This window comes from Rhipicephalus microplus, chromosome 3, assembly GCF_043290135.1.
Source record: "Rhipicephalus microplus isolate Deutch F79 chromosome 3, USDA_Rmic, whole genome shotgun sequence".
NCBI classification, from domain to species: Eukaryota; Metazoa; Arthropoda; class Arachnida; order Ixodida; family Ixodidae; genus Rhipicephalus; species Rhipicephalus microplus.
In genome coordinates, this window is record NC_134702.1 from 45,187,287 (window position 1) to 45,212,250 (window position 24,964).

Here is a 24,964-nt window from a genome sequence, read left to right on the forward strand (position 1 = left end):
CGAGAAATAAAAAAAAACAAATTGTGTACTTTGAGATAGGTGCATGCTGAAGAATCCCTGGCACCAGCCAAAACCAACCCAGGTTCCCTCAATATAGCATTTCTCTTGACCATAACTTTGTTTTTGCTTGGTTATTTATTATATGCAAGCTAAAATTTCATAACATTGTTAGGTGTCCAGCGGTGCCATGGAAATCCTGTGTGTGTGGAAATCCTGTGTTTTCAGGCAGAGCCCAGCCAAGCCTGAAAACTTCATGCTCCCGCCCGCCAGTAACTGTGACGATACTTGCCACAAACAAGATATTTTCTAGACTGTCTTGAGAACTTCTTTGAGTGTCATGAATTCAACTGGTATATTCTGTGTACTTTGGGTAATTACGCCCTTAACACTTCGGGAAAATAATTGCAAAGTAATTAAAGTATAATTGGGTTGTACCATGTATGCAGTGCTATCCACAAAATTTAGTTTTTTTCATTTCGAAGAATGAATGAACACTCACATTTATGAATGAACACTCATATTTATAGTCAGAGTCTACATAAATTGCATGCAAGCACAAGTCTCCTACAAGCGTCATTGATTACGCCATGCAATTAAAAAGAAAACACGCTTTAGATAATTCTTAGAGGACTACTAGGGGGCGGGAACTCCCTACACTTCCCATGTATTCGCTCTCGGCAGCGGCAGAGCCGCTTTTACCACTGGCGGTTGCCGAGCATCCTACTAGAAATAAATCATGAACAGGAAATTTCTTTTATAACGGGACTGGTGAGTTCCCCAAAAAAGGGAAAAGATGAAAAAGTGAGAGGAGGAGGATTGTCGTGGAAGCCCTTCCCACTTAGCATGGATGCACAATGTGCTCATGCCTTTCTTCAGGACCACTGGTCGCTTGGCCAATGTGGCCATAAAATTTTGTTAATATTTAAAAAAAAAACTTCGTGTTTCCTGAAGAGCAGAAAGTTAAGCTGACTAGTTCTCAGTAAGACGATACTTGATCGGCACAAATAAAATGAACTTTTTTATTTCACATTTGTATAAAAGAACGCACACTTTGGTTGGTTCACACCGGCAACTAACAGCGGCTATGCGACCATTTACGACTGATCTCAGTCTCAAATTGTCACAAAGCGAATGCTTTGGCTAGTTGTTCTTGGTTGATTTTCAGTCGCGTGACTGCAGTCGCAAAATTGCTTGAACCAATCAGCGTTGCCCAAAAGTGACACCAGCATTTTTTTATATGCAGGCTCGTTTTTTTATTTTTTGCTTTTTCATTGCGCTGGCCTCCTGTCGCCAGATACAAACGAGTGCGGTCCTCTGTACCTGTGACACCATGGCCACCACGGAGTACTTGACCTGGAGATGGCGGAGCGCAGCAGCTCGAGCAAAGTGTCAAATTTACGTGGCGGCATTGGCAAGCAGCTAAACACCGCGAAAGTAAAGGAAAAAATGGATTGTGCATTATCTTCCCCCGTATTTAGAATAATTTGGCTTGACTTGCCACCACCTTCAATGCTGCGCGTTTGGAACGCGCTTGTGCTTCATGCCTTGGCACCGCCTAAAAACACCGCGTTCGAGATGCGTTTGTGCTGCATTGGAGGCTGTGGCAGTTCAAGTAAAATTCAAGGAGCATTTCTGAATACGTACCACTCTTGAAAATACTCCTCGTCGGCTCGGCTCGAGAGGTAGGCGGCTTGCATTGCCGGACAACTACCGTGAGCGAAGGGATGGTCACACCATTCAACGGCTTTTCTTTCTTTGGAGGGTTCTGTGCTACCAGCGCTGACACCGAGGCATAGCGCAACAGCACCATGAAACTCCCTTATTCTTCGCTTGAACTCCTTGGCGCTACTGGGAACGCTGTCCGAGGATGGACGAAAACAATAAATGCGGCGGGCTCGGTTTGCTCTACTCACTCGGCTGGCGGCGATCAGCTGATCGGCGCCGCTCTTCAGAGTTCTCACTGACAACAAGATCCGGACGTGACTCTTCCGTTGTGCGACTTCTGGTCGCCTGCATGCAGCCTCTGCCAGTATTAACATCAGTCGCAGATGGTCGCGCGACCGGTGCTAGTAGCCAGTTTGAACCAACCTTCCATAAAAGCAGCTTTAATTTACAACTGACATACGGACGTAATGAGCAAACGTTGAAACCAGAATACCCGAACCAATGAGAAAACTACGTATCAACAATCGCATTTGACTTAGTTCACGTTTGTTATGATGGCACATAGTTTTCTTGCAACTATGCAGCTTGTGAAACTGTGCGACGCAAGCAGGTTGGTCCTCTGCAGACAACCAAGGAAAGATAAACTTAGTGCGTGCAACGTGCATACATTAAATTTTTCACAGGAGTAAGGGTTCATGTTTCCAGTTTTGATGTCTCTTACTTATCCCTTAATATCCAAAAGATGGCAGAAATGGGGGGAGAAGCTGAAGGGATGTAAAATTCCTAAACTCTGGGTGCTGCAGGAGCTGTCGCACATTTATCTGGTAAAAGGTGCCAACGCACCCGTACTTATACTCCCCCCCCCCATCCATTTCAAGGTGTACAGCAGCAAATCATAATCACGAACTTCCTTATATAGAACTCTTACTTCGCTGTGGGAGTTCTTGCACATTTTTGAGTGCCGTGCGCTTCTACATACGAGGGCGCTTAATAATTGGTGTCGAAATATGAAAAACACGGTGTCCGTAAAAATAAGCAAAAATTTGTTTTAATGATGGGCATTCCAATTAGATCCTTAACATTTTTGTGTAATTACTAAGTGCTAAATATTTGCAACTTCCTTGCTAGCACAAAAAATTTGCAACATTGCCATCGATTGGTGCGCCTATCATAGGAGTCACTTTACATCTCGTAGTTCAGTGCACCAACTAGAGCTCCCGAGTTATTTATGAGTCGTGTTGAAGAGTCTACAAAGTACACAGGTAGAAAAAGGCTTGGCGAGCTTGCGAGTGTATCTGCACACTCGAATGGTTTTCCTAGTTGGCAGCGTGCACGTATTATATACACTATTATAACATTAGTAGTGTGCCGTTGATGTTGCAGCAGTACCACCTGGCAGACATTTTTCTACGGTGTTCAAATAATAGTCGAAACATATATTACGTGTTTTTTAAAAAAACGTGTAGCATACCGACAGAGCCAAATGCAGACGCTGTGTATTTTCCGATTTCAATGCATGATAATGCACTCCAGCTGATCTAAATTAGCCGAAGCCCTCAGCTACAGCATCCCAAGTAACCTCGGCCGCTTTGGTATGTTATACCCCACAAAACAACAAAGCCAAACAGCATAGATATGCCACAATATCGATATACAGAATGGTTCAAGAAATGGGTCCAATATTATTTGAAAGCCACAAAAAGGGGGCATCTGTGTTTTACCTGCGGTATTCCCTTTACTTTGGCAGAATGCATGTCAGATGTGTAAAAACAATAATTACGGCAGTAAATATATAAATTAAAACAATTAACTTTTAACCAGTCGAGAAAGCTGGTCGAGTCACACGGGCGAATTAGAGTTATTCCTACGAATAGTCTATAGCCATTTTGAAATTTTGGAAAGGCGGCAAGTGGTAATAACTGCTGAGCAATGAAATCGGGCTAATATAGCTGGCGAAACCGAAACCGACGCACCAAACAGCACATATTTGGATTGAGCGCGGCCCGGGCCCAATTTAACGATGTCTCACTCGGCCCGACCCGCAGGCCGGCCCGGGCCCGTGCAGTGCTCTAATCCTGTGCTCCATATTCGGTCAAATTGGCTTGCACTGTGTATGATGTCAAATTCGCTAAAGTATTAGCCAGTCTGCTTATCTAAAATGTTGTCCCCTTCCTAAACTCGCGGTCGAAAGTGTGTAAATAACAAAACACAAAAATAAGTTCATTTTATCCAAAAGTTTGTTATAAAAGTTTTTCTAACACTATCTTATACGAGAATATTTTTTTTTTACTTCATTACAGGCAATATTTCGTTATATTCTGGTTCGTTATATCAAGGTTTGATTGTAGTATGCTTAAATTTCGTTTCTTATTCTGAAACTTGAAAATGTCAATATGCAGCGCTAACATTCCTGCCTTTGTTTCCTTCACGTGAATGCAGATGGGGAGCGGTCAAGCCGAAGCAAAACGAAAAAGAAGAAGTCTGTGCCTTTACTGAAAATCAAATTGGGTGGCATCGGCAAACGCAAAAAGCAGAGCTCTGTAAGTGTTTGATTGCTATGGCTTATGATGTTTTCTTTTTTTTGCCTGGTTTAGCATTTATGTGTGATGTGAAACTGTTATACAGTAAAAGCTGATTAATTCGGATTTCACAAGACCGGAAAAACTGTCCGAATTAACTAAATGCCGAACTAACGAAAGAACAGGGAAAACAACATTTAAAATCAAGCTGCAGAAGCATACCTTTATTTGTTGAAGTATTTTGTAATTGTCGTCTGCGTTTTCGCGCAGATTCCGGCTGACATCACAATTTTTCTTAACTGTTCGAAATGGCCAACAGCACGCAAGCTGTCGGGAGTGTTCAGGCAAGCGTCCTCTAATATTAACAGCGCCTCCGAGACTTCCCGTGAGCTGCGATGAGGTCGCGGCTGTATCTCCTCGCATGATTCTTCGTCGGAATCGTGGTCTTCATGGGCGCCCGTGACATCATTAATAATCTCTTGATCGGTCAGGAGACCACTCGTGGCGACACCATGATCAATCGCGATGTAGTGCTGAAAGGTCACATCTGTGGGAAGGACAGCATCGAAAGTCTGGCAGTCATCTTTGGTGGACTCGGCTGACACCTCCTCGATGCTATCCTCAGCTACTGCTGCATGCTCGGGCCTCATAAAACCGCTGTGCCGAAAACAGTTGGCGATGACTTGCGGCGGAGTGTTTTTCCACACGTGGGCGATGATGTGCACTGCGCCGAGTAAGTCCACTTGATACAACTTTCCAGCTTCTGAGCATAGGATCATTCGCTTCAGCAGGTGCTTGCGGTACTTCGACTTCACGTAGTGAATGATACCCTGGTCCATCGGCTGAAGAGCAGACATAGTGTTGGGCGGCAAAAAAATTACTTTGATGCTCTTCAGTTCGACTGTACAGTTATGGGCAATGCAGTTGTCAACAACCATAATTATCTTGCGGTCCTTCGACGTGAAGTGCCGGTCCAACTGCTGCAGCCAGCCGTGAAAAATGTCCGATGTCATCCATGCCTTCCTGTTCGCTGTGTACTCGACAGGAAGGTTTTTGACGTTCTTAAAACAACGTGGCTTAAGCGCCTTCCCGACGACAAGTAGTGGCAAGCGCTCCGTGCCAGTCATATTGGCGGCAAGAAGCACAGTTATCCTTTGCTTGCACTTCTTGCCACCAATGCACGCGTCCCCTTTGAAAGTCACCGTCTTGTCGGGCAGAGCTCTGAAAAATAGAGCAGTTTCATCTGCATTGAACACGTCACGTAATTCATATGCGGCGATGTGCTCCAGCAGCTTCACATTTCTCCACTCGGTGGTCACGCTTTCGTCAACACTGGCCTTTTCGCCGCACACACTCCTGAAGACAAGTTCGTGTCTCTCTCCAAACCTCGCAAACCACCCTTCCGACGCTTTGAACGATTCAATGTTCATCATTGCAGCGTACTTCTCACCTTGTGCCATGATGAGAAGTCCGCTCAAAGGCAGATGCGCGTTGCGACAGTCAGTAATCCACCGGAGCAAAGCTTCTTCGAGCTGGGGATGAGCTGCGGTTCACAACCGCTTTCTAGAGGCATTAAACTTCTCGCTTCTGAAGGCTTGTCGAATCTGTTGTTCATTTTTCACGTACGTTCCCAACGTGCTCCGCTTCACGTTGTACTTGGTCATAACCTGCTGTCGCGATTCGGCGTTCTTCAGTGCTTCCAAAATTTCCACTTTAGTCGCCAAGTTCTTCGCGTCGTAGTTCTGCCGCTTTTTCGGCGTTGCCATCACTGTAGCGCACGATGGTGGTGGCATGCAAATACGGTCACAATGGAAGAAAAAGAGAACTCCGCAAGAAGAGATGGTTCCAACACGACAACACAAGGGAAAATGGCGTCGGAGGCGCTGAGTGGAGAAGAAAGAAGACGCCCCCACTAGTTGATGATGATGGCAATGCCACTCAGGTTTCGGTTTCACTCCAGTGGTGCCAGCGCTGCTTTGTCACACTTTTGTGTAGCAGCAGCCGTCAGCATTAGTTCGAATTAAGCGGTGCGGAGCCGAATTCCGACGAAATAACGAAGGTTTGGTCCCATAGATTAAAATGCACTTTGGCCGGGACCAATAGAGCCGTCCGAATTATCGGAATTTCCGAATTAACGGGTGTCGAATTAACGAGCTTTTACTGTACCATGAACAATTTTCTATAGAGTACTAGCCAGGTGTGTGGTGCAAACGAAACACAACCTGAAGCCACGCCGTCCTGATCTTCCTTTCTTGCGAAGTTGGAAACAGCTAAGCACAAAAAGCAAGGTGTCTTGGTACGATAATTTTGTGCAATGCAGGCGTTTTCTCTCATTAACGGACTAAGCTTCGTGCTATATGTTTCTATATGTGCTATATGCGCGTACTGCTGGCTTCTCATGTGGCCCAAGCAGGACACGCATGTGTAACATAATACAAATCAGCAATGTAAATGTGACTCTAATGCATCATACATAGTGCATGATCACATATTTTAATTTTTTAGTTCTGAACAGCAACTGAATGAAAATGCAAGCAGCACATCACATCTGACTTAACTATCTCGATTGCTGACTGAGAGATTCGTTTGGTTACATTTGTTGCTTAGCTTAACCAGCTCGTAACTCAACCTTAACTTGTAATCATTCTATTTAAAACGGGACTAAGATAGCCTCTGACCTACAGTGCGTGCTGTAAATGTCAGTGGTGCCGGGATTTTTTAGTGTTATTATTTGTTTTATTTAGCTACATGCAAAGCTAGCTTTTGGTTTCAGTGTCAATATAGGATGTGTTCTAACCTCAGGAATGCCATAAATGCACAATGCAGCTCACTTGTTGCTCATTTGGCATGTAAAACAACTTAACAAACTTATGTAACAAATGAGGCACAGTGTCTCTCGACTGTGTGAGAACTTGTTGGCATCTGGTTATGCTAGATTTGGTGTGACAGTGGTTGTGGTGGTAAGTGTTGTCAGTGGCCTGAACTGGAGTTTTGGTTTGGCATCCCAAGCATAGTGTGAGGGCCTGGGACCTATGGTCCTAGGTGGGAAAAAAAAGAAGAAAGAAAAAAAAAGTGTGTTAGCATTGGGCAGATGTGATATATACATAAGTCAGGGTGATGGGTCGTGGCAGTGGTGTTATCGTTTGACTGCACACACCTCTGTATTGTCTATTTTCGTTTCTTGTTGTGGACAGCTGCGTGCCATGCTTTTTCATCAATGCCCACTCTGCGCTTTGCAGGAAGACGAGAACAGTGTGAGCGATCAGAGCGATGCGGATTTTGAGGCTGCGTTGGAAGAAGCGCAGAATATGACTCCTCCCCCGGCTAAGAGCGACAAGGGTTCTTCCAAGAAGGGCAAAGCCAAGAAGGCCAAGAAGAAAAAGAAGACCAAGACGACTGCGAGCTTCCCCAACTCGGATGCAGAGAATGATGGCTACGAGGTGTGTTTGCTCAAAAGGGACAAGAAAGTTCGTTCCCAACTCGTGTTTCCTATATTGTGGAAAGGCAACATGCTAGTACGAGACATGCCACTTGGTGACTTTTAGCTCCACTTTTGTCATGAGATGTTGTTTGGTAAGCCGGAAAATGCAGGTAGTAGTGCCACCCTAAAACTTGGGCACCAACTCGGAAGTGATACTATTACAAATTCTTGGGGCATCTTTTAGGGCTTTTTACAATGATTTACTGTTTAAGATGAACTACATTGTGTCATCAGATGGCCAGAGGTGGTACATGGTGAGTATTTGGAAATTTTGTGTAGCCACTGTGGCTGAAATGTATTAGTATAAACAAATTCACGATATCGCACTGTCATTCATGTACTGTGGTTTTTGCCTCAAGTGCTTTTAGTACCGAAGCATTTCCTGTGCTGTTTGGAACAAATTAGTGTAGACTAGTTTGCATGTTTTGTGTCAAGGTGACATGTATTTGTAATTAGCTTTGTCTATGTGTATAGCCTCTTTGTCACGGTTTACCGCTTTCTGGTGCTGATGTGCTTTTGTGCAACGAACTCTGCCACGTGCAGACGGATCACCAAGACTATTGCGAGGTGTGCCAGCAAGGGGGTGAAATCATATTGTGCGACACGTGTCCACGTGCCTACCACTTGGTCTGCTTGGAGCCCGAACTCGAAGAACCACCCGAGGGCAAATGGAGCTGCCCACATTGCGTGAGTTGCCGCACCTGACATTTCACTTCACTTGTCATGTATGTGACTCGGCAGCCGGGGTATTATTGTCCTGCCCTTGCCGTACTCTCCTGTGGGTTTTCAGCAGTATTTTGGCTAATTAATGTAATTCATTCTTTACTCTCACTGTTGCATTGGGTGTTACAGAGAGGAGTAGACTGACTGCATAGACGTGAGGTCGTGTGGTGAAACAGCTGACAAGGCCATATAGCTGGTGATTAACATACATAAGCAGGTTTCTGTGCCTTGGGGTTGTTCTGGGCAGGAAAGGGTTTAAAATAAAGCTGCGCAATTTGCAGAAGTCTGGGTGCAAAGCAAATTTAAATGATATAGTTTGAGTACACATTGAATAGAATATTTCTCAAATATTCTTCGAATACTTCTGTATGAAGTCACAGAAAAAAAAAAACTATGATGGGCTTGTAGAAAGGGTAAAAACCAAATAGGCACGTGTGCTGGTGTAACAGGAGGTGTTTGAAACATCACTGACCTCAACTAGTGAATTTAGTTAGTCGTCCGTTGAGGAACGCGAAGAGAAAATTCTCAAGCATATTGTAAACTAGCCGACCCCTGTACAACGAAGAAGATCGTGCGTGTAAAAAATTTTGAAGTGAAAATTACGATGTGAAATCTAAAAAAAGATATAGCTGATCTCAGCTAGCAGAACAAAGAAACTTCTATTTGCAAAGTTTGAAAACTGTCAGCTGTTTCCTTTCCTTACCCAGAAGCGTCGAATCGCGATTCTCATACATGCATAGGGACGTCATGTTCAAAAACATGCTGATGGCTTCTCTGAACTAACCAAACAGAGGCACAGGCGTGAAGCATGAACTCCGGAGTTACACTCACGTGCCAACACTAGCTATCCGTCGACAAGGTAATCCACGGCGCCGAGATGCAGACATGTTATCGTGGAGCGACGACTTATGCCTTGTTCTATGTTATTCTATCATCCATTAGTTGCGGCTGGCTGATCCTGTTGATAACATGGATGAACCGTTGCTCTAACCATTGGCCGCACTGGCCAAGCGTAAAAATCGGGAAAAGCCCTGGCATCGGGAAAAGCCCTGGCATCGGAAAAGGCATTGTTCCGTGATTGCACCCCAGGTGCCCAGGTTCCAGCATGGAGAACTGATCAATGGAGTGCTGAGCTTCTTTGGTATGGTTTGCGACTAAGAAGCAACTCAAGCCAGTGGCAAAAGCAGGACTGTCTCATCGCCGTCACTATCAAGCAATGGTGGCCGCCGTGCTCTGTTAACAGCGGCGGTTTCTGGTGGTGGCAGTACGCAATCTGGGCATTGTGGACGTTTTTATGTTCTAAAATGCGCTGGAATGTTTGAGATTGTGTTGGCTGCATGGCATTAAATATTTGGGTCAGGAATTTCGTCGTCAAATTTCGTTTAGGCAAAAGGGCAGAAGGAAAAGCGTTTGTTGTGGCGAGCGTCTTTGTGCATTGCTGCTGATAAGGAAATGAAAGTTTTTCATTGCACCAAAAATTTCGTTGAAGCAGCGTTTGTTGTTGCAGGGTTCGACTGTCTATACTAGAAAAATGATAGCTCCACGACGGCATAACCGGGTGCCGCCATTCTGGGCTCGTCGAAAAGGGCATGAAGAAAAGAAAAAGCCCACCTAGAGTCCACAGGCAACCTCCTCTGAAGCCTCTTGCTCCGCGCGTTTGTGCTCATTTCCTATGATGCTCCTGTTTCAATTGCTTTTTGGGTGGGCTCGTGAACAAAAACGAAAACTTGCAAGTGCGCACGCCGAGCGTCCACAAGCCAACCTCCTCTGAAGCTGCCCCCCTTCCACTCCGCTTGTTCTTCATACACTGGGCTCAATTTCCAGCTTGCTCCTGTTTCACCTTTTATGGCTAGGCTTCAAAATTTTCACGAGACGCTTCCTCCTACATTTATCACTCTTCAAATTTCCCGTTTCAGCTAGGTCGTTCATTCGGGAAGCGTACAAAAAGCAAATGGTTAAAGTTCATTTCGAGATCTCTGATTGACTGTGTCCGCCACGTTACTCTAACACGCCTCGCCATTGGTCTGATCATTGCTCCGGAAGAGCATGGCTTGCCGTCTGAGCTGAGCACTGGGAGGTCACAGTTGTCGAAAATTGCTTTACTTAGTGGTGTACTTGTACTCGTTCTGTGCTCTCGAGTCGACGATCTTATAACTACGTTTTAGTTTGGCAGCTGCAAGTCCTCGATTATTGCTCTGGTAAGTGGCACTTTTTTAGTTTGGCAGCTGCAAGTCCTCGATCATTGCTCTGGTAAGTAGCACTTGGTTTGCATCACCGAGTTTTTCTTGGTGCCAGTTATGGGCGAAGTACCGTATTTACTCGATTGTAACGCGCACTCAGTTTCCACGACGAAAAAAAAAAAAAGTAAGACATCGATTGCAACGCACACCATTTTTCTAGTTGGCCCGCACGATCACACCACTCGGGAAAACGACTTTTTTCGGGAGCGTCTTCCTTTTAAATATGAGGTACGGGGGAAGCTTATGCCTATCTGACGTGCAACGGAGCATTGCTGTCACTCTAGTTTTACCGTGGCCTGATGTCAGCACGCGAACTTGCTTCGCCTCTTCTTCTAGACGGTTGTGGTGCCAGGTATGCCGAAGTAAAGGGGTGTGTGATCGGCATTCCCGATTTGCCCAAGCAGGTAGCCATTGTTGCGCCGCAAGTTTAGGATGAACCTCTGAAAATCGTGAAGCTTTTCATCGTACTCCTCCCCAAAACTTTTCGCATATGCATGTTCCCCTTCGGAGGGAAAAGCCTTTCCTCTTCATAAAGTTAGTTATCCAGCACCTGCTCACTTTAAACTGGCTCTGCATTAGCCATTTTTCTAAGGTTTACAGCATAGCCTGCACTTGGAGAAGTTCTGTCGTCACGGGCCGCTGTGCCGCTCAATACTCAATCATATACTCGCCGAGCAGCTCTTGAATTTGCGGAAACCGATCCTGCTACGGTCCACTGAAGCCTTTATCTTTGCTGTCGACAATCTTATGCTTTTATTTCCGCCAGTCCCGCATGCACATTTCGGGAACTCCGAACGACCGCGATGCGGCCCGATTTCCGTCCGTTTCTGCACACGCGATGACTTTTCTTTTAAAAGCGACATCGTGGTGCACTCGTCAAGTTTTTGGAGTCGGTCCTTCCATGGCGTCGATGCGAATACACTGCAAGATGACAAACTACTCGGAACACGTACGAAGTGCCGCACATGGGAAACACATAAGCAGAAATGGCCAACGCGCTATGCCGACGCACGTAGGAGGCGGCCATTTTGGAAATGCTGATGGCTATAGAATGACGGTATTCATTTTTTTTTTCGTACTCATTTCTAATGCGCATGCGATTTATGAACTCTCTTAACCGGAAAAAAGGTGCACGTTAGATTCGAGTAATTACGGTACAAGTTGGTATTTTTTTTTTGCTGACTGTAACCTGTCATAGTTGCTCGCAGTTCTCCTTTTTTCCTGACAGTATGTAGCCTATCTTTTACGTAATGTTTGGCTGCATTTGAACAGGAACTAAATGCAGTCCTCGTTGAATTTGTCATGTAATGCTCCTCACCAAATCAGGTCACGCTTTTAGCATCTGACTCCCCATTGCTGTTGAAAACTTTTTTGATGTCGGTGTGTCTGACCAGTGTACAATCTGCAATGTGCAAAATTGCTCCAAGATTCTCCTGATTTGAAGGTCAAACGAGACAAAAAGTTGGGGACTGTGCAGCGTGCAATGGAACCAAAAAGAGATGTTTTATGCAGAAAGTTGAGAGATTGGGAAACAGCGGAGTGGTTTGGAGAACTACAGGTTTCTCTTAACGATCTGGAGACAAGCGAAAAAGAAATGGACTTGGGCTGGCCACTTAATCTGTAGGGAAGAGAACTGTGGATTAGCCAAAGTAGCAGAAAGGATTCTATGAGATGAAAAATCTAGCCTAGAACAGCAAAGTTATCGTAAGGGGGGTCTAAAGAGGTTTGCAGACATAAGACTAGGCCAAATGGGAGATTGTTGGGAGATGCTTTTGTCCTGCCGTGGACACTGAATTGTATCCTTATGTTGCTGGGCTAGTTGGTACACGCTTATATACAAGACTTGCAACCACAACAGAAGGTGGCGTCTATATTAGTCCAGCGTCTTAACGTCCTGGAGGTTATGGGGCTTGAGTATTCCGGTAAGACATAAAATAGGCCGAGGTTTAGGATGATTACGATGATGCACTCTTTGTACATAGTGTGTTGTCGTTGTGGGCGGTGCTCGTGCCTAATTGTTCGCTCTTTCTCCCGTCGCTTGCGCAGGAGGGCGAAGGTATACAGGAACAAGAAGAAGATGAACACATGGAGTTCTGCCGGGTGTGTAAAGACGGTGGCGAATTGTTGTGTTGTGACAGTTGTCCTGCGGCCTTCCACACCTTTTGTCTGAACCCCCCTCTGAAAAACGTCCCCACCGGAAAGTGGAACTGTCCGCGCTGCTCGGCAAGTGATCACCTCCTCTTCTCTACATTTCATTTTTTCGCTCTGTCTCTTCGCACGCTCGTCTCTTGGGGACCGCTCTGCTCTCACCTTGCGATAGTTTTTTTTTTTTTTTGCTCATTGCGATGCGATTAGAGTTTGCGCTGCAAGCTCTAACAGATTGCCTCGAGAAAAAAAAATAATGTTCCATTTGTGCCTCCTCGACATTTCTGCTTTGAGAGGAAACGAGGATGCAATGAATGCGCATCTCACCGATTAACATTCCAGACATCTTGTTTTATTTTTTCATGTCTGGTGTGACTAACGCCTCTAATGTGCTTTATTTACCTAGAGCTGTGCGTGCCTTCGTTGCAGGATTAGCCTATTGCATCTTGCCAATCTAACCTGCCTAATGAGGTTTTATTGAAGCAAGAGCATCAAAATGCACCCTGTTTTTTGTTATGCAATGAACTTAGTGTTCAGAATTCTGAAGACGGAGTTACTAGTCTTTCAAAATTTGAAACTGAACGTTAGCTTAGTTGGTTGTATGTTAAATACTCACAGGCACGCCATGTAACGATTGCTTCTGTTGGAAAAAATCAGTTTTCATCTAGCTGGAATTGTGTTGCGTAGTGTACAGTTAGCATTCTAGTAGTTTCTCTAAACTGTAAAATAGCAGTAGATAGATAGGTTTTTCGGGGTATCATGACATTCTCACTTTCTTAATGCAGAATTCTGAGTTAATAACACTAAACAAATAGGGATGAGCCATTTGGTGTTTGTTGAAGTATTTTGTGCTGACTTGCTATTACATTCATTGCAAAATTGGCTAAACTGACACTTCGCCAATGAGCAAAGCAGTTGTTTTGTATTGTTTCACAGACTATTGCTGCAACCAAGGCCTTATTCTGACAGCTCCTGTCTATGAGCCTGGCTACATTTAAACAGGCTTTGCCTTGTATTACTTTTAAGTGTTTTACTTGAAATCTTAGCACCTGGCTTTTTGGGTTTTTCAGGACTTTGGTTCTGAGGCATTGGTTTTCCTGCACTTGCGCCACGCTCTGCACAGCTTACATTCCTTCAGATTTTTATAGATCATAGGGCTGTAAATGCGGTCACTGACCAAGTGAGGGTGAAAAAAGCGGAGACGTTTCGGGACCCATACGGGTTCCTTGTCCACACACAAGGTACTTATATAGGTGTCAAAGTGTTTCTTCAACTTGATGACTTGGTCAGTGACTGGATCTACATTCTCTTCATGATACCAGACCAGACAAACTTTCGTCAAACTTTTTTGACTACACTCAAACCTCAATATAACGAACCCGTATGTAATGAAATGTTGGTTACAACAAAATGAATGAAAAATAGTTATGCAATATAGTGTTAGGAATATACCTTTATAAGAAATTTTCGGATATAATGAACTTATTTTCGTGTAAGATGTAACTTTGTTATACTGAGGTTTAGGTGTACTCTATAAATCACAAAAATCACAATGCAGGGACCCGCCACGGTGATCTTATGGTTAGGGTACTCGGCTGCTGACCCGCAGGTCACGGGATCGAATCCCGGCTGCGAGGGCTGCATTCTCAATGGAAGCGAAAATGCTGTAGGCTCGTGTGCTCAGATTTGTTTGCATGTTAAACTCCAGGTGGTGGAAATTTCCGGAGCCCTTTACTATGGCATCTTTCATAACTCTATAGTGGTTAATGGACGTTAAACCCCCACGTATCAATGATTCAATCACGTAGCAGAAAACGTCTTTTGCTGCATTAGACTCATGGAATTCACAGAGCTTGAAATTTAGTAATTGCACGCACAGAGATTTTAAATATACATATACCGTGAAAACCGGAAAAGAGAAATATAAGTAGAGCCCTCCCCCCAACTTCAGCTACAAAAAATTGGAAAAAGAAAAAAAGGTACATAGCAGGGCCGGAGTAACAGAAGGTGCTTTAATTAAACGTAAAACAGTTTCAAATGGTCGATAGTCGAAACACCATTCATTCAAATCTGTGTATAGAAGTAAGCTTCAGATGGCAGAAAGCTTAAAGGTGGGTTCGAGCGTTATCTTCATAAAACGTCTCAACTGTCTTGGCAGCCTTCATTTGGATGCGTTTTGAGGTCATCAGTCGTAATAGCGACACGAGAGTGTGGCTTCCGGATAAACTCTAAAAGCTCTGTCTTTACCAGCTTTAGATTCGCTGCGGTCTGCCACCAGAACAAGGCTTTCTTCTAATCACTGCGTATTGTCATGCGATTAGTGTCCACCAATAATAAAATTTGCGGCATATCTGCGTGCTGCCTCCCTGTGAAGGACATCGAAAGACGATAGTCTTCTGTCTGGAAAGAGAGAATAAAACATTTATTTGACATTCTGCGCAGGATCAGTGAGTGCTGGGTCAAATATGGCGCCATCTGGCAATAATGTGAAGGAACTAAGGTTTTTTAGTACGATGAGCTACCGGTGGGCGGCAGCACCTTGTTGTTTTAGCGAAGTGTAGGAAACACCTGCTTTTTTGTTCATAACGTCACATTGTCGCACATTGACACATTTAAAAAACTCTGCGGCGATAAAATTACGTATACAGTCGAGCCCGCTTATAACGTGCCGTAGCGTGACGCGGCATCCGTTTGCTGTATCCCGAAGCTCGTAGTAAATGACACACGGCTTTTAAAAAAAAGTCGCGAGTGAAAACACAAACTTATCTTGCCCCAAAAAGTCTGTGATGCACGTCTTTCGAAGAGCAGAAGCGACAAGAGCGGTCTTGAGTTCATTTAAAACGGCAGGGTGCTTATTCGCCGAGGCTCATGGCATAAGCTGCATGAAGCACTGGCTCCGAAGTTTCGTGGTTGTCGCAATCCCATTTCTTCAAATCGTTCTCGCCACGTATTTAATTCACAATGCCCCAATCCGTGCACGGTTCCGCAGTGTCGGCATCATCATCGGCCGTAATTAAACCATCGCAACAGATGTCCCACCCACTCTCCCATGTCGGAGTCGACGACGCGCTGCCACAAATCCCCGCCGCAGTTCGGAAGCTTCAGGCTCGGCATCGGGCTGACGTCGACGAAGTATGCCCTGCGAAAACAGTTTCGCGCGGATGTAGTCATCACCGCCGCCCACTAATTATTCACCATTTCCACACTCGGCTCTTGAACTGTCAGTTGTAGTTTATGACCCGCGACTACCACTCGCGTTCACATATGCTATCATCACTTCTTTCACACCCTTCAGATCACATATCTTCTAGCCTTTGCGAACTCGATTGCTGTGTTTTTAACGCTATGATGAACCGTCGTTGGCCACTGGTTGAGAGCATGAAAAAAAAAAAGGTGCGTCTCTGAAACAATATAGATATCCAAGGCAACAAAAATGCAATGAGGCCGTCTAGGGCACAAGGCTGGTAGTAAACAAAGCAATGCCGATGATCGCGATGTAGGTGGTCGAATTCAATGACCCGTAATGGTCAGACTTGCAAAGTTTTCTGCCATTGACCGGTATATAAAACGGGGGTCTACTTTCTATGGCTGTTTTCTGAAAAAAGTAAAAAAAGACCTATATTCCGTTTTTTATGGTGCGTATATGTATCACGTGTAAGGACTGCCCTTGCAGAGCTTTGGAAGGTTTAAAGTTTGAGAACGTTTACTTTCCTGTTTTATCAGAACAATGCTGGTGTTATCATGGTTTGATCTTAGTGTGTGCAGCGATTGATAGTACTGGAGGAGGAGGAGGAATGAATGAGGGAGGACAGGGAGGTTGATAGTACTGGGCCTTAATAAGGACTGATGGGGTGGGGTATATCCTTTGTTGTGGTTGCATCCGTAATGGTTAGGTATGGTACTACACACATCTAGATTTAAACCTTACAGGCCAAACTTCAACCGTTTGCGTAGGGATATCGTGCTGCCGTTAGTGCCAACAGGTCTGCTAGTATAGTTCTTTGTTTGTCATGTTTGGAGTTTGCAAGTGTAGTTGATGGTGCTCACAATAACCTGCTTAAACTGGCCGGGTTCTTGCATGGTGTTGCCGATGTAGCTTTTTTTTTATTAATTGCTAGCACCGGCTCATTATTTTTCTTTCTTGCATGTCGCTTTCTCTGGTTTGCCTGCCATCCTGCCTCTTCTTCTGTGTGGTTACAATTTAATTTTGTTCCATCTGTCCGTCGTTCTTCCACTGCTTTCGCCGGTCCAAACGACTCCATACTTTAAAAAGGTAACGTGAAAATAACTATCAGTTTCCCCCTTGTTCACTCATTTTCCCTTGTCCCCACATTTCCTCCGTGTTTGTTGGAAGTTCAATCATACTTTTTTTTTGTTTTTCAACCTCCTAGTTGCGTGCACAGAGCTTTGGTTTTTTTTGTTTGGTTATATTGCCTATTGTTGCTGCACTTTATTAAAGGCGATAAAATTTTTGTCCTGTACATGGCAAATTTGGTGTAAATGGCGCTTTTGTGTATGCACAAACGCGTCCTAAGACAGTTCCTTAAATTCTGGTCTTGTGTTTATGGTAGTTAATGTTCTAATTGTTTTGAGGTGGCTCACTTTTATGTTTCCGGTTCCTTCTCCTTGCATCTTCTGGGAATGTTGAGGTTGTGAAATGAGAGAGATGAACAGGCCAGCATGCTAGAAACGATCTAATGAAATTGAAGCGTTGTGCTCTCGAAGGTTGCTTTCAGCGTTAAAGCTAGAAGTGATAGAGTATCTCCTTGCCGTATGCCTTGACGGTAACTTTTTTCTTTTTCTTTTTTTTTGCTAGCTTTCAAAAATGTGAAATGCTGTTTCACACATGTTGGTATCAATTTCAGTGGCTTTATTTCTTCTCTTTTTTTTTATAGTATACTTGGGAGATGTATGTAATGTCATTGAGACAATACAGGTTTTGTATTGGGCACACATGGCAGCCGAAAATTGGATATTTCTCCTAGATTTTATTGATGGGTATTGAAGCTTGCACATTGAGCGGCCAGCCAACAGTAGAGTGTTGTTCCTTGGTTTGTGTGTATTTATGCAATGGAAATGACTTAGTTTTAATCTTTTGGTTTTACAAGTTATGGAAGTGCATCAGGTATGCAGCGACAAAAGGATAGATGGCCAGCAGAGTGAAGTGTGGGCGATTGGGCGAAAAAAAAAGCCAGACGAGAATGCATGTGAACCACAGTTTGAGCTGCTCATGAACTCTGTTGTCATTTTTCATGTAGAAAGGAGGAAGATAATTTGCTTGGATGGAGCAGACAGAGCTGACTTTAGGATGTTACTTTTGGTGGGAGCGTCCTGGTAGTTTGCACCCATTGTCAAAAATAACGAAGCTACTACTAGTATATTTTAAATTTTCTGCCTATAGTACCTGTGTAAATAGGCATAACTGCGGCCTTATATATTATTTGTAAATATGAATTAAGATCTGTTTTTCTTTCTTCAAACTCTGTGCTTGCTACTGTTTTGAGAAAACGGCTGTGATAATGAACATGTCAATGATTGTCTGGGTGCAACAGGCATGCGGTAATACAGGGAAGAAAGGTGTGTAAGGTAGATGGTGGTAGCTGTTTGAAGAATATCAAAGCCATCTAAACTCCTGTTACAGTGTAGTCCCAAAATATCAACACTTTTTTGGGCTTTGAATGCTACCTCTGTTGAACTGACAAAATTGGTAATAGTGAACATAATATGAGTTGAAAGTTCTATTTATTTAATCATTTGTGAAGTTCTTGATCATGAATCGTGGGAGAAAGACAAATTGAAAGTTCAGGAAAGTATCTGGAAAAAATTTTATGTTGTGGCTCTCTCTGTAAGCTTGCGGCACAAGCTTAACAGGAGACCCTGCTTTGAAGATGGAACCAACCGCATGGTGCGCTTTTCACGCGTGAAAAACATTACGCGGTTTACATCTGCGTGGGCACTGATGCAAGAGTACTTGTGCGAGAAAAATGCAGTGGCGCTTTAGCGCTGCATCATCTGGATTGCCAGACAGCATAACTCCCAACAGCATGAATTGTCTGCATTTCTGCAAGAAAAACGTATATAATCTTAAAAATCCAGAGCACTGCAAAAAATAATTTCTGTGTAACGAGACTAAAGCGTGCTTACAAAGTTTCATTTTAAGCAACAATATTGTGTGTGAAACTGTGACCATAGACTTTTTGATGCTGAGTGGCCACTGCTTGCCTACGAACACGTTTTTGTGAAATGTGAGCTCTGGCTCCGCCGAGAAAAAGTTGTGCCTTGATGTGTAGAGGGCAGGACAATGTAAAGGCTCTAGCATAAAAAGAAAGATGCACACAGACACACAGAAATGCACACACATACACAGTGGAAGGATTTCGCAGTGGTGTGCTTCAGAATGATGTGCAATCTTCAGTCGTGCCAGAAACTGCGACATGTGGGTCCATCTTTCGAAAAAAAAATTTTTTTGTTCCTGAGCATGTTTTTCTGAGACTTTCACAACCCGTGTATCTTTACTTGCAAATACAAATACCCATGCAAAAAATTTTCTAATGCAATAGATAGCATTTAAAATATGAAATGCCACCTGCATTGTTTAGAGCAGGATTTTTTTTTTAAACTGCTAGAATTTCAAAGCAAATCAAGATATCTCAATGATTTTGAATGAGCACTGAGTGCAGTGAAATAAGAATGGATCTCATTCAAACAATAGTTGTGATTTGTTGAACATGTGCGAGTGAGTCATTGTTCACCTAAGATTTCGATCACCAGAGTTCAGCATGCCTTAGTATTCATTGTTGTTTACTGGATGCATTTTTCATTCAATATTATTGTGATGTGCTTATTTGCTTTCTAACTCTCACAGTTCAGAAGCAATATCCTTCCCCTTAGAAGGAACATGCAACAATTGATAGTACCTTAAGAACAGCATGTTCTACCAGAAGGGTAACCGAATATTTGAAATAGGCACACGAATAAGCATAAACTGTGACAGTTTTATAGAAATGCACTAAAAAAAGAATTACACTTCCAAATCAGGATCTCTCCTCAATTAAAACATTTCAGTGCGATTTCAAGCAAATGCTACATTTTTCTATAATATTGTCTATTCTACATACGTCCTCTGTTGTGTATATTCGTACAGTTGCCCGAATCTTGTAACCATCGTGCGCAGCGGTGACTTTTCTGTGTCGGCGCCACATGACGGAAACAATGTTAAAAAAAATTGTTTTGTGGGCATGTGGTATGCGGGCATGCACTTGCGATCACCCCCTTTTTGGAACAGTCGTATGGCAAAGACACACAGAAAAGATTGCCGCTCGCGAACGATAGTTTCAAAGATTTGGGGGCTGTACATTGCTCGGCAGTTGAAATGTGGCACTGACACCACCCTTGTGGCGACCTGCACATTTTGTTCCACGAGTGAGCTCTCGCGCACTGGACGCACTGGGATGTACGACTTAAAGCAAGGGCCTTTGCCTCGTATTATGGCTGTATTTTGTTCCTCAACAATAATCTGCCGCCCACCAGCTGCTCCTAAAATTATAGTATGCTGCGAGGGTTGATTATCACATTTCATTGCCGAGCACCGTACACGACAGCATAGAGTTTCCTGCAGTAATTACTAAGAGAACTATGGCTCTCTGTATTGTTCAGCCACTATGGGAAGGATGAGTAGTACACGGATTTGTCTGAAGCTTCGTTCTTTTGGCTTGGAATGCAATTGTGGCTTTCTTTTATTCCTGTGCATTGGCGTTCGTTTCAGAAGAAAGTTGGGGCACCCCTGAGCTTCACCCTTGATGTCGTAGTGATATCCACGCGCACACACGTACTATTACCTGTCCAATTGCTAGCCTGCCTTCGCTTCTCAGTGGAGACTTAAACTTTGCCGCAAAAAAAAAAGAAAAACTGCACACGCCCTTTGGTTCCTATTTTTGTTAGCATTTACCCCGGATTTTCTCTCGCGGCCAACGCTGCTTTTTCGCTCGCAACCACAGACTCCGACACCGACATTTCTGTGAAACGAGCTGAATTAATGCTATTGTGCTAAAAGAATGATTTGTGACAAACCTCACAAACTTGTTAGAATTGTGCAGCCTAAAAGGGCCAAAATGATAAATTGGGACAGCTGAGCTTTTGCCAAAATTTTTCTTGCGACAAAGTGGCTGCCATGTGGAGCCGACAGAACGAAGCTTACAGAAATTCATGTACTACCTGTCATTCCAATGCTGCACGAAATTCCATGTGTTGATGCTCCCATAAACACTACAGTCGAACCCCGCTACAATGAAACTGACGGGGTGTGGAAAAAATTTCGTTTTAGCGATAGTTTTGTTGTAGTGAAATCGAAAAAAATATAGTTGATCTTGGCTAGCAAAACAAAGGAACGTTTATTCTCAAAATTTAAAAATGTTCACTGCTTCATATTTTTTCCCAGCAGCGTCACGACGTCATTCTCACCCATGCATAGCGTGACTATGGTGAAAAGCGCGCTAAAACACGCCTAAAACCGCCTTTGTGAACGAGCCACACAGTTGCATTAACACGTTAACACCAGCAGCTGTCTGCCGTCAAAAGTATTCGACAACGCCGAGATGGAGGCAGGGTATCGTGGAGCGGCGACTTTTGCATTATTCTATGCCATTGTTATCATTCAGTAGTGGCAAGCTGATTTTGTTGATAATGCAGATGAACAGCTGCTCTGATTAGTTACCACACTGGCCAAGCACAAACATTATGATAAGCATCGGAATCTGAAAAGGCATTGTTCCGCAATTGCACCCAGCAGCTGCGTGAAAGAAACTATGGACTGACCTTCAGCTTTGGATCGTCTGTGGCTCAAAATAAGCCAGTGGCAAAAGCAGGGCAGTCTCATTGCCATCGCTATCTAGCAATGGCGGCGCCCATGCTTGTTGAACAGCGGCAGTATAGTGGTGGTTTCTGGTGGTGCCAACACGTGTATTTTATGCTTCGTTGACACATTTTCAGGCTCTGAAAATGCATTGAAATGTTAAAGATTAGATTTACGGCATAGCAATAAGTATATGAGCCTGGAATTGCATCGTAAAATTTCGTTGAAGCGAGACGATCGAAGAAAAAGTGTTCGTTGTGGCGACAATATTTATGCATTGACTCCTATAGACTGCTGACGGGGAATAGTGAATTTTTCGTTGTAGCGGAAGTTTCGTTGAAGCGGCGTTCGTTGTAGTGGAGTTCGACTGTAGTGCCAGATCTTTCTGTGGGTACAACGGAACCCTTCTCTAAGAGTCACTGATGTAACAGACCACTAGGTTAGTATAAGAGACACCAGTGTGTTGACATTAAAACAGAGCTTGATCAGAAAATGACACCATACATCCCTGCGTATTTGAGACACTTCATATAAGGGCCAAGAACTTCTCCGCAGTGCATGTCTTTTATAAACGGGTTCAACTTCACTAATAATCTGAAACAGTGTGCATAGCAGGATTCGTAAAGTGAAAGAAAAGGATAATGTCGGAGAAACGAAGTGAAATAACTGTCTTTCTCTATTTGTCTTTCTTTTTTCTTTTCCATTCCGCCATCTTCCATGTCCTGCATGCTCTTCTTTCATTCCAACGCTCTTCTTCTGGTGCTTGCGCTGCCGATACCAGGTGGAGCCGCTCAAGGGAAAGGTTCAAAGAATCCTGTTCTGGCGCTGGGCCGAGGTGAAAGGAGACGCAAGCGGCGACGCCAAGAAGGAGGAAGGCGGCAAGGCCGAGGATAGCTTGAGCAGCAGCAATGGCCAGGTGGCCGCAGTGCCATCGACGTCGACGGCGCCCCCACCGCAGCCGTCCACGAGCAAGAAACCACAGCCGAAGCCTCTCAGGGAGTTTTTTGTCAAGTGGCACGACATGTCCTACTGGCACTGCTCCTGGATCTCTGAAAACCAGGTGCTGCAGCATTTGCATCTTGCTCCTTTCATGTTGCATGCGTTTTGCTTTCGGAGTGAGCTTTAGCGAGACAACTCTTTAGAACCCTTTGTTACTGTTCGCGTGAGTGTAGTTGCGATGAAGACGTGGGTCTTCTACTGCAACTGCCTTGTGAAGGAAGTCGTGAGATGATAAAAATTGCAGCTTTCATGCCACTTTAGTGCAATATAACTGCAGACCTTACGGATTCATTCTGTAAAAAAAAAAAAAAAGTGTTGTGCTGTGCCAGAAATTTGTTCTTGTTTTAAAAACTTTTGTGTCTTCGGTAACTGTACATCCGTTTGATTTTTTTTTTGCGGTACCACGGAATCTTATCGTGAGAGTTACAATGTAGGTTTGTTGGTGTTGCATCTCGAATATGTTTTCCTTAGTACGAGTAAAAGACTGTTCAAGGGAAAAGACACATAGCGCTGTACATGTTACTGTGTGTCTTCTTTTCTCCAGTCTTTCACTCGTGCTAAGGAAAGGCTACTCAAGATCCAAATGAACAAGATTTCACGGCAGCTGCGACAATGCTAACGCTGTGGCTCCGTTCTACCTTTTCTAGTTGGATGTCTACCATCCGGGGTTGTATCGCAACTACTGTCGCAAGAACGACATGGACGATCCCCCGCTGCCAGACGACGGCTCCAACGGGACCAGCGACAACAAGAGCAGCCGGGAGGAGAAGCATGCGCGAGACAAGAACTACCAGAACCTGGAGGAGAAGTACTATCGCTACGGCATCCGGCCCGAATGGCTACAGGTGCACCGCATCATCAACCACCGGACGCTGCGCGACGGCTCGAACCTGTACCTGGTCAAGTGGCGAGAACTGCCCTACGACCAGTCCTCATGGGAGGCTGAGGAGCCCGGGGAGTTCGAGATCCCTGATCTCCAGAAGGCCATTCAGGACTACTGGGACCTGAGGGCCTCAGTCGAGAACGCCGATCAAGCACCTGCCACGAGCAAGAAGTCCTCAGGGTATTCCTCGCTTTTTGTCTTGTTTCTCTGCATCCGTAGCAGCAGTCATTACACAGGTCATGTGACCAGGGGGTGAACGCTAATGTCCTGTGAGCGCTGTGTCACTGTGCTTTGATGTAGTAGCAGCTCTAGTGATTAATAGGGCTCTTATGATAGAATATGGTGCGTGCCGACATGGGAGACAACACGAACACCATTTCTTGACCTTTTCTGTCATGTTGCTCTCCGTATTCTTACCTTCCTTGTGGATGTCTACCAAATAGCTCAACTTGCTGTTGTTTTTCACATCATTTCTTATAGACTAAGATAAAAATAAAGCCAGGAACATACATAACTAGGTGCTTCTGTTTTGCCATCCTTGAGTATCAGTTATTGCCGAACGAGTTGGTTGACACTGTAGGGATACACAATAGCCTAAACAAAGAAACAAGGATTTGAAAGAAAGAGGAGGAGGCAAAAAAGTCTGGCACACTTTGAGGCCTCTTTCTTTAATTGGTTTTTGTTTGCACTAACATGTATTCTTCATCATTGTGCTGTTTAGGTGTTGTCCTTGCTCACCCTCTTCCTTCTTTCCTTCAGCGGGAAGAGTAAGTCCAAAAGCAAGAAGTCTAGGGATCTCCGGGACGACGACTCCCGGGGCGGCAGGGGCACCCCGACCAACCAGGACCGCGCCCCGGTGGACCCGAAGCGGAAGTACGAGTCACAGCCCCCGTTTGTCCTTGAGAACGACAACGAGCTGCACCCGTATCAGCTGGAAGGGGTGAACTGGCTCCGCTTCTCTTGGGCCAACCACACGGACACAATCCTTGCAGACGAGATGGGTCTGGGCAAGACCATCCAGACCATTGTCTTCCTCTACTCGCTCTTCAAGGAGGTCGGTGCTTTCTTCCTCCTCCTTGTTGCATGAGCATTGTTGCAGTCGATTGAATATTAAGGTGACCTCGCTAGTCACCGTAGCGGATGATCACCGCGGGTTCACACTTAGCGTGCCACCGGTCCGCGACTCCATCACCTACTCGCGTGTAGCGCACCGTGCCATGTGCGCTCAACTAACAAAGCATTTAGCGCGGCGCTGCAAAACAGACTATGTGTTCGAATAACAGAAATACACAAACACTTTGTTGCCTTTGGCGGCACCCCGAACAACAGTACAACGGTTGCCTCCGGGACGCGGAGAGCAAAGGCTCCTGCAGGCGGACGTACACAATAAGGGGAAACCGCGAGCACGTCGCAGCTGGCAATGGCGAGCTTTGACACGCCGGTAGGGAAAAGGTCCCT

At 44.6% G+C, this 24,964-nt stretch overlaps 1 protein-coding gene across 5 annotated transcripts in view; it reads left to right on the top strand.

Moving 5' to 3' along the window:
• Nucleotides 1-24,964, top strand: part of Mi-2 (chromodomain-helicase-DNA-binding protein Mi-2 homolog) — an 81,585-nt gene that overhangs the window by 8,960 nt on the left and 47,661 nt on the right. For 4 of the 5 annotated variants that reach the window (XM_075889394.1, XM_075889397.1, XM_075889395.1 and 1 more), the window contains exons 4-10: nucleotides 4,105-4,205; nucleotides 7,424-7,624; nucleotides 8,209-8,352; nucleotides 12,675-12,851; nucleotides 22,406-22,684; nucleotides 23,271-23,686; nucleotides 24,266-24,560. In XM_075889394.1, the coding sequence (XP_075745509.1) occupies nucleotides 4,105-4,205; nucleotides 7,424-7,624; nucleotides 8,209-8,352; nucleotides 12,675-12,851; nucleotides 22,406-22,684; nucleotides 23,271-23,686; nucleotides 24,266-24,560 (1,613 nt within the window). The remainder of the gene's footprint in view (nucleotides 1-4,104; nucleotides 4,206-7,423; nucleotides 7,625-8,208; nucleotides 8,353-12,674; nucleotides 12,852-22,405; nucleotides 22,685-23,270; nucleotides 23,687-24,265; nucleotides 24,561-24,964) is intronic. The other variant, XM_075889398.1, reaches the window with a different exon arrangement.